This window comes from Nothobranchius furzeri, chromosome 8, assembly GCF_043380555.1.
Source record: "Nothobranchius furzeri strain GRZ-AD chromosome 8, NfurGRZ-RIMD1, whole genome shotgun sequence".
Lineage (NCBI taxonomy): Eukaryota > Metazoa > Chordata > Actinopteri > Cyprinodontiformes > Nothobranchiidae > Nothobranchius > Nothobranchius furzeri.
The window spans coordinates 38,400,596-38,409,647 of record NC_091748.1 but is presented as its reverse complement, the minus strand read 5'-3'; the positions used below and the strand labels follow the sequence as shown (position 1 = coordinate 38,409,647).

Genomic DNA, 9,052 nt, shown 5'->3' with positions numbered 1-9,052 from the left:
ATTCTATTTTTAATTATATTATTCATGTTATATGTAGCACGTTAGTACCGAAGCAAGTTCCTAGTTTGTGAATTGTTTGTTCACTGACAATGGCAATAAACCTTTTTCTGATTCTGATTCTGATGCAAGCTTTGCCTACTTGCTTCAGCAACTGCCAGAAGTGTTCTGATCTCTCAGTTTGAGACGGCTAGATTTATTCACTCAAAGCAGGGAGGGGTCACATGTTGGTACAAGGTTAAGTTTGAACAATCCTCTAAACAGCAGACTTGCAGCCTTGAGATATAATTACACAGAATGGGCTACTATCTCAACAGAAAACAAGAACGTATTCAGTTTGAGCCATCTTCTGAACAGCAGACTTGTAGCCTTGAGATGCAGGATGGGCTACTATCTCAACACAAAACAGGATCCTATTCTCCCGCTGTGTGCAGAGAAACACCCAAGAGGAGGGGTGAGCAGCAGATAACAGGACATCTGGATGAACTGCAGAGTCAGGTTTCTCATCATACACATTACCAATGATTATATGTTCATTTAGCAGTGACTATTATTAACATTCCCCCTTTTGAACTCTAATAAGAGTTCAACAGTGATATAAAAATTAGAAAACAAACACAATCATCATCCTTAATTCATTACCACAAAACCCAACAATTTATCAATTTCAACAAAACAACAACAATAATCTATGAAATAATACGAGTTAGAACTATAAGCACGTATGTGAGAAGTAACAGTGTAAATCACATCAAACAATTATAAATTGAATTTAAAGGTGTCGAATACAACCTTTGTAAGACAACTGGAGGGTGTAAAATAAAACCCTTATATAGTAACTGAAGGGTGTTAAGTAGAACCCTTGTAAAATAACTGAAGGGTGTTAAATAGGACCCTTGTAAAATAACTGAAGGGTGGTTTCTTCTTCCCCCTGTCGAGGTCCCTCCACTGGCTCCAGGCAGCTGCAGGGGGTGATGATGTTACGACTCTCGTCCCGCCGGATGTGGTGGTAGCTTGGCACGCTACCGTGTCCTGCAGAGGTCAGCTACTTCTCTTCCTGGGCCCTGAGGTCCTTCTGGATTTCCAACACCGTCCGTCCTGGCTCATCCGTGGCCGCACACTGGGTCCAATGGTACCAAGTGTCTCCTTTGCCCTCCAGTCTGACCACATGTGAGGCCCTCTCGATCACCTTGTAGGGACCGGTCCACCTGGGCTCCGTCCACTTTCATTTGGTGACCTTCAGCAGGACCCACTCGACGCCTGGCACCGAAGGCAATGTATCTGTGGAATGAGGTTGAGTCCCCACCTGCTGAGAGAACTGTGAGACAAGGCTATGCAACAGGTTATAATAAGTTCTGGAGTCTAGGCTTTTGGCGTCACGGTCATCGTCAGTCAGAGGTAATTTGGTACTGGGTCCAGGAAAAGGTCGCCCTGTCTGCAACTCAAAAGGAGTAAATCCCGTAGTTTTGTTAACAGAGCTTCTAATAGACATGAGAGCCAGTGGTAATCTACCCAAGTCATTTTGGTCTGTGCACAGATTTTAGCCAATTTGTTTTTTTATCGTCTGGTTCATTCTTTCCACCTTCCCTTGGGACTGTGGGTGGTAAACTGTCCCGAACTTATGTTTCAGACCCAGCATTGTTTCTACTGCCTATTGATCTTTGTTTTTGAAGTGGGAACCATTAACAGACCTTATTTTCCCAGGAAACCCATGCTGTGGAATATAATGGTTTTTCAGACATTTTATCACAGTTTTGCTGTCTTCCTTTCTGGCAGGCCAAGCTTCCGGCCAGCCAATGTAGGCATCCACGCAGACCAGCAAATACCTGTAGCCCCTCTCCCTGTTTACCATGTCTGTGTAATCTATGATTACTTCATTTCCAGGACAAGTTGGGATTGGAAATCGTCCTTGCAAAGGTTTCAAGGTGGGTTTTATGCCGTACTGGCAACACTCTGTACATGTTTTGACCAAATATTTTGCCATATCTGCGATGTGAGGATGCCACCAATGAGCTAGATTCTTAACCATTTGGGCCGGTCCCACATGTCCCACCCCGTGGTCCTCTTCCATAGCTGTTTGCCTGATACCTGGGGGTAGGATAGGTCTCCCATCTGGACCTCTCCAGATACCTTGGGCCTTCATCGCCCCCCTTGCCACCCATAAGCTCTTTTCCTGTGGCAACGCTTGTTCTTGTAAGTCGCCTAGGGTTTCTGTCATTACATGGATTCTGGGATCCTGATTTTTCTCAGGAGGCAGAACCTCAACCACCATGTTGTATATGGGTAGGTATCCTGCTGCCCGTTTGGCTGCTTTATCGGCCTCCTGATTTCCCTGAGACACAAAGTCAGAGCCCTGACTGTGTCCTTTGCATTTGACTACTGCTACCTCTAAGGGGAGTAAGAGAGCTTCTGCCAGATCTTTCATGTCTTGTTCATGTCTAATAGGTTTGTTACTGGCTGTATTCCATAACATGACTCACTGCGTGTATTTTAGTTGATGGCCCCCCCGGGCACGTCCCCTCGTCCTCGAAATCTACCTCCGCCCCTGTGTTTATTTTGACAATCATGGGGTGTGCATTGGTTGTAAGCTTGAGGAGGAGGAGTCTGTGGATCCAGCACAGATTCTGCAGAACTCAGGTCTGGGTAAAGTCTGGGTCCATCTGCAGCTGCTGCAGCTCTTGCATGAGTCATTAATTCATTAACTGAGTAGATTTCCAAAGCCAGCACATGATTTTTGATCCACCTTTAATTTGTGGCCGAAAGCCCGTTGACAGACCGATTTTTAATAGCTGCTCATACATACCGCTAAAATCGGGCTCCTGTCCCAGTGTTTGCGGAGCGGGTGCTGGAATCCCACTATGAATTTTGAACTCCTCCTCATAGCGTGTTCTAAAGTCATCTACGGTTTCACCTGGTTTTTGTTTTATCCCAGCCAAATGACTGTAGTTCGCACGTTTTTTTTTTTTTTAGTTCCACCACAGCGCTTTCTGTGTCAAGTGGAGTGTCTAGGTCACAGTCCTCGTCATGTGTCTGTCTGCGAGGAGCTGGTCCTGTCTCATCATCCTCCTTTCTGTGAAACATAAATTTTTCCTCCTTCTCCTCCTGCTCTTTTTTGCTTTGTTCTCCAAATCATTCCCCAGTTCCCTGAACTGTTCATATCCTTGCCTTTGTTCATTAACAACTTCTCCGCTGTCTTTCTTAACAACTTTCTTTGTTCTGTTGCTGTAGCTGGGTCATTGGTGACATTAAGTACTGTTTCTACACAGGCTAATTGTTCTCCCAGAGAGCTCAAAACCTCGTTAGGACCCCACCCATCATCGGTCATTTCTTGATCGACTTCACCCTCCATGTTGTGACTTGTATTGGATTTTTGTTGGTGGCAATTTGGACCAGTGAGGTCTCAGCTCCTAGGGAACTCTAATCACTGGTGTTTGAGTGAGACAGCACTGAAAAACCGTTGTGGTAACTTCCGCTTCTACCTTTCCAGGTGGGAAGTTCTTACCTGTGCATCCACAAGGGCATGCTGTATTGTTCTCACTTTAAGGTTAGTACTATACTTTGTTCATAGAGTTAATTACACATTCATTCATTACCCTCTTATCTGCGGTTTATAATGGTGTACCGCTCATGCAACTATTCCCTATTCTGCTGTTCTTTGTGTATTTTGTATATTTATCTGCTTTTGTACTTTTATCAGTTACTTGGTACCTTTAAAGGCCCAAAAATGTTGTTTCTAGTTCAAAGAGGCATACACTACTCCCAGAGTTTATTATGCCCCCTTATTGTGTAATCCAAGTAATTCAGTCAACTCTATCTGTTTTACCGACAGAATTGACTGAAGCTCGGCATTCATACAGATTGTGTTTAACTAAATCATATTCCTCATATACTCGTCTCTTTTAAGGAAAATGTAATTTTGTCAGGTCCCAGACCTTAAGTGGAATTTAGAGGTCCCCAGCCCCAGGGCCTCCAACCCTGCTTAAATATAACCCGGTTATATTTTACCCATCCGTCGATGAATATTTGGCAAGCAAAACCAGAGACAATCTTCTTGTTTATGTTAGGTCCCGGACCTTTTTCTATATACCTATGAATTTTCCAACATAAACTTGAGCAAAATTTAGGACCTTAGTTACTAGGAATTCAAGACACAAATGCTTTTGAATAAGTCCAATGAGCAGAAGTAAAAGGTCTGCTTACCTTGTTTGAGCCGCGGCAGGTTGTGTTGTTGCAAGTCCGAGCAATCGGTCAAGGCTTAGAAACAGTGGTCAGAGACAAGGGTCATACAAGGGTCAAGAGGACAATAGTTCAGGACTTGCTGGTGAGGACAGAACTAGGCAAAGGGTCAAAAGACAGGCTGGCTTCTCTGGATCCGCCCATGGGTCCACCCCTGGGCCCGCCCCTAACTCCACCTCTGGCGGGAAAAGAAGGAATGGCATGGAGTGAGGAAAGTCCAACTGGACCCAGAAGCTCTCAGGAATGCTGAAAGAAGATCTACAATTTGCTACCAACATGAAGATTTATGACCTGTGCTCTCATTCCAGGAGTGCAGCATGTAACTTTTGTGCCCCCATGTGAATACTGCATGTAGTGAAAATGATACCAAATGTCTTATGTAGAGCTAAAAAAGTGTATTTGGTAAATGACCCCTTGACCTAAACTGTCAGGAGAGAATGACTTGTGACTCTTACATTGTTTAGAGCAGTCTCAGAAATGATATAAAAGGATGCAGCTCAGATCGGGCAGGAGAGTTCTTGGGGAGATTCTGAGAAGATAGGAGCTAGTGTAAACTAACTCTTATTTAATCATTTTGAACTAATTCCTCCGTGGGGGATAGCAGTTGTTTTTCACTTTACCCATTTTTGTATTTTGATTTTGTAATAAACCTTTTTTGAAAAAGAAACATAATCCTGATTCTTTCAGGTTTTCTCTAAAGCTTCACGTTTGGAGCCCTGGCCATAAATTGCACAGAGGTAAGCATATCGATGATCGGTCTCTGAATTATCGGGACTTACTTTACAGTTTATAATAGAATAATATAAAGAAACCTTAAGATAAGGGAAGTTTTAACTTTCCCCTCCTTGCGAGTAACGAGTTGTCTTAAGGGCGATAAAAGCAGAATATTCGAGGTTATTTTGGCTCTGATTGCAGGTTGAAAAAGTCTCTAATCAGCTGGAAGGTTGGATTAATAAATAAATTGATAAACTTATGTTAGCCTGATCAACTAGCATAAATCATTTTATAGTTACCAACCTCCCACATAAGCTGTTAGAGGCGCAATTAATTCCGGGTAACCCAAACAATTGCTGAGAGGCTTGGCTTGCCTCCAGACTTCTCTCTAGTATCTTAACCAAAAGGTAACGAGTTTAAAAGAAGTGTAGCACTCTGGGGCTGGCTATTCGTGCAAGTCATTTCACCTTTAAAATAAAAGACAAGATTCTAATTAGATGGTCCAAACCAGGATCTAGTACAATTATACTCGCCGACATCCCCTCGAACCCTGATGGATGCACCGTCTCATAAGTTCTAACGGAACTGGGTTTTAAAGGAACCGGTAAATGGGACGGGCACGCGACATGGCGCACCAATGTGGGGCTACAGAGCGAAGGTTCAAATATTAGATACCGGACTATTCGACGTAGAACTATGTCTTTTAGGCTGATAAAAGCTTACGCACCATGGACCTGATACGCTTATAACCTTGGAGTGAAAACCGCACCAATTTCTCGAAAAGGAAAGAAATTTGGGAGAACGGAAGATTAACTCAAAGAGGTATAAAGAAATCACGGCTTTCCGACGTAAGAAAAGCCAAGGATAAAAGCTAGGCAAAAAATAAAAAGGAATAAAGAGTAAGAATAAAGAATAAGACGTGAAAACGAATAAAAATAAAATAAATAATAAAAAAGAGAAACTTTCAACCAGCCATGGCAGATAGATCTTTAACGGTGAAACCGGAAAATGTTCTCCTTAATGTGAGATTTGTCACCGGAGAAATAGCGACATTTCAAGGTGAACCACAAAGCGTTTTAGCAGTATCCTGTAACCGGAGTTTTCATAACAAGGCCGGAACGGCTCAAGCCGCAGCGGAGCGCTGTCCGAATGCTGAAACTCAAGTAAAGAATAATCATGTATTTCCGTTAGTGGGTGATTTGGTGATTCTAGCAGAACAACAAAATGATCCTGTTTTTAATCAGATAGCGTGGTGTTGTTGGGAAAATCCAGCGAAACTCCCCACGGGCGAGCAGTATGAGATCCTTCTGGGATTGCTTGAGCAAATACCAACTGGACCGGAACCTTTAGTTCTCACTCCATTTGGAGTCGGGCAGTACCGATGTGATCAGGGAGCGATGTACTCTGCTATGGCGGAGTTCGTGGTTCAACGGGCTAATAGTAGAACAATTTACTTCTTATCTAGAAGCAAAAATGAGGCAATTCAAATGAGACAGGCGTTATGTAACCGACTGGGGATCACGGAGCTCCAAGCGGAAATGTACCGGAGACGAGCTGCAGTTGAAATGTCGGCCTCCTAGGATGAAGTCCAATCGGTTCCGACCGCGCCCCCTTTGTATCCAGCGCTCCGCGGGGAATTCCCTGTGAGAACCCGGTTCCGAGAGCGGATTTCCTCCACCCCCACCGAACCCGCCTGACGCGGTTCGGCCGGCGCAGTGGAACCCGTTTCTACATGTACAAACCCCTTCTCAGGTGCCCATGAGAGGAGCGGAGAGACCGCCCACTGAACAGCATGTTGCTGCATGGGACAAAGACGAGACTCAGAGACGGTCAGGGGCTGAAAGGACTCCAAACCCAATTCCTTTCCCCCCGTTAGAACCGCATAGTCCCGCGGCTCCTCCGAATCATGTTACGATAGGTCAAGAACCGGTGATAATTTTATCAAGCGAGAAAATAGATGCGGAGATCCGAGAAGAAGATGTGTTGATCTTTCTGAAAGATCCACAAAGTTCTGCCAGTACTACGTCCTCCTTAAGTTCTCTGAGGAGACTTTTAGGGGCAGAAAGCAGAAGCTCTATGATCTCGCTGGTAGATCGTAATTACGAAGCTGGAGAAATTACTACTCTCTTAGACAAGCAACTAGGGAATCTGGAAGGTCGTGTCAGCGCGATTTCCATAATTAACGTAGACCCTCATAATCCCGACATCTCTTTTCACCAAGCTTGGGAGCGGGTGGTGTCAGAAGCCTTGGATTTAGGAGCGCGACGGCTAGTGTTTAAGCTTAATAACAAACCCCAGGTGTGTCGGATAACTGAAGCATATGGCGCAGGTTTGGTGATTTATTCCGAAGCCTCTAGCAGGCTAGGAGACATTCCGGTCGTAATTTTAGTGGATAAATCAGCCTTGCCGCGAGTAGAGAAGAAAGTCAAACATTGGTTTGAGGCCAGAGACAGAAGCAGCAAGAGTGAGGCTGAATCGGAGGAAGAACAGGGTTCCCAACTGGTGGTGCGTGGCACACCCAAAGGGACGCTCAGGTCAGAATGCGGATCCCAACAAAAATGCAGCACTCGGATCCCTGGAGGCAAAACACCTGAAAAAGTGAGTTGGTTATCCCCAGTTACAGCCCATGAGCAAGGTGAGAACAGAGAAAATGTAGAGCAGCAACCCCAGAGAGCAGAAAAAGGAGATGAGACAAATCCTATAGTTTATGGCATTAGAGGACTAAAGAAAAGCCGTCCAGTACAGATGAAATATTATGACCCTCAGGCACCTCCTAACATAGGCCCAGTTAGACCGGTTCCAGAACCAGGACGAGGCCAGTTTGCAATTAATACAGAGGGAGACCAGAATTATGCAGGAGAAGAAGCAGAAAATCCTTTTCCAGACTGGTACCCTGTAGATGGCTTCACGGCTTCGGCAATTCAAGCAGCAAAAAGTAGGGAAGAAGTCATGTTACAATCAGGATGGGGTCAACCTTTTAAGCATGCTTATTTAGGCCAAGGATATGATTTTTATCGAGGTGGATGTATGGCTAGAGATTCGGCAGTGAAAACTCACTGCTACTCGCCGTGCAGCCCCTACCAACCTTTGGATGTAAACCGAAGCACTCCGCAGGGAGGACAGCTTAATTCAATGCCTAAAGAGAGAATCCTAGAACAGGAATATTCCCCATATTGGCAAACTGCTCAGGAACAGTCAAGAGTAAGCTTAGGACATTTTGATCATACCATCCTGCCACAAAGAGCATCGGGTGAGACAGATGCTGGTTATGTACAGAGACTTCAGGATCGAGGTAAGACGATTGAACAACTTTCAAGTCCAGAGATTTCTCAGGTTATAGCATTAAAGAACGATCTGCGTTTAACCCCAGGAGCCTCGCTGATGTCCTTGGCTGAGAGTTCTCCCAGAGGGATTGGTGAGGATTCTGGTGAACGACGGAGGAAAGCTTTAAGTGCTGAAATCAGTACAGGAAAAGTTACATTAGCTGGGTGTTTAGGAACAATCGCAGGGCTTTCACAGGTCCAGCAGGAAAAACTTTTAGCTGATCTGCCAGGGGGATTAATGATGGCTGCGATGTGGCCTAATCTCTCTCCTGCAGAAAAAATCCGACAAGCGCAGGCGTGGGATCGCACGAGGGAATTTAAGCAGTCAAAAAACGAATTAGGACGGCAGGCCGGAAACAGATTGAAAGGTCAGATACCATCCCCTCTGCCCCCTCCACACCAACAGCAAGGGAGCCAATCAGTGAGCTCTCAACCGAGGCAACTCCCACCCAGGGCAGAACCAGAGAACCAGGGGCCAAATGGACCCAAATGCAAGGCCGTTTTTCATGGGACCCCCCCGGCTGCCCTGTGGCTCGACCCAGGAGAGCGAATCCGGAGGAGTGGGCCCGGATGACCAGAGAACAGAAAGAGAAATTGATCCAATCAATCAAAGATTGGGATGCGAAATACAACAATCAGAGAAGACCGCCACCACCACAAAAGTAGAAATAATTGAGGCGCTCTCATCTCATACTCATTGGGATGGGGAGTGGCTTAAAGTAAAATACGAAAATACAAAATACATTTTAGATACCGGGGCATTAATATCAGTAAAGCGTGAA

General features: G+C 44.9%; 1 protein-coding gene across 1 annotated transcript; it reads left to right on the top strand.

Annotated features, from left to right (window-relative positions):
• LOC139071505 (uncharacterized) lies at positions 1-8,844 on the top strand. Its single transcript, XM_070554010.1, has 2 exons — positions 1-1,922; positions 3,485-8,844. Exon 2 carries the CDS (start codon positions 6,706-6,708, stop codon positions 8,842-8,844), a length of 2,139 nt encoding a protein of 712 aa, XP_070410111.1. The 5' UTR covers positions 1-1,922; positions 3,485-6,705.
• Positions 8,845-9,052: the final 208 nt, after the last annotated feature.

Bases quoted from the DNA above. Each gene is read 5' to 3' on its own strand.
- LOC139071505 (XM_070554010.1), top strand. From the start codon at position 6,706: ATGAGAGGAGCGGAGAGACCGCCCACTGAACAGCATGTTGCTGCATGG.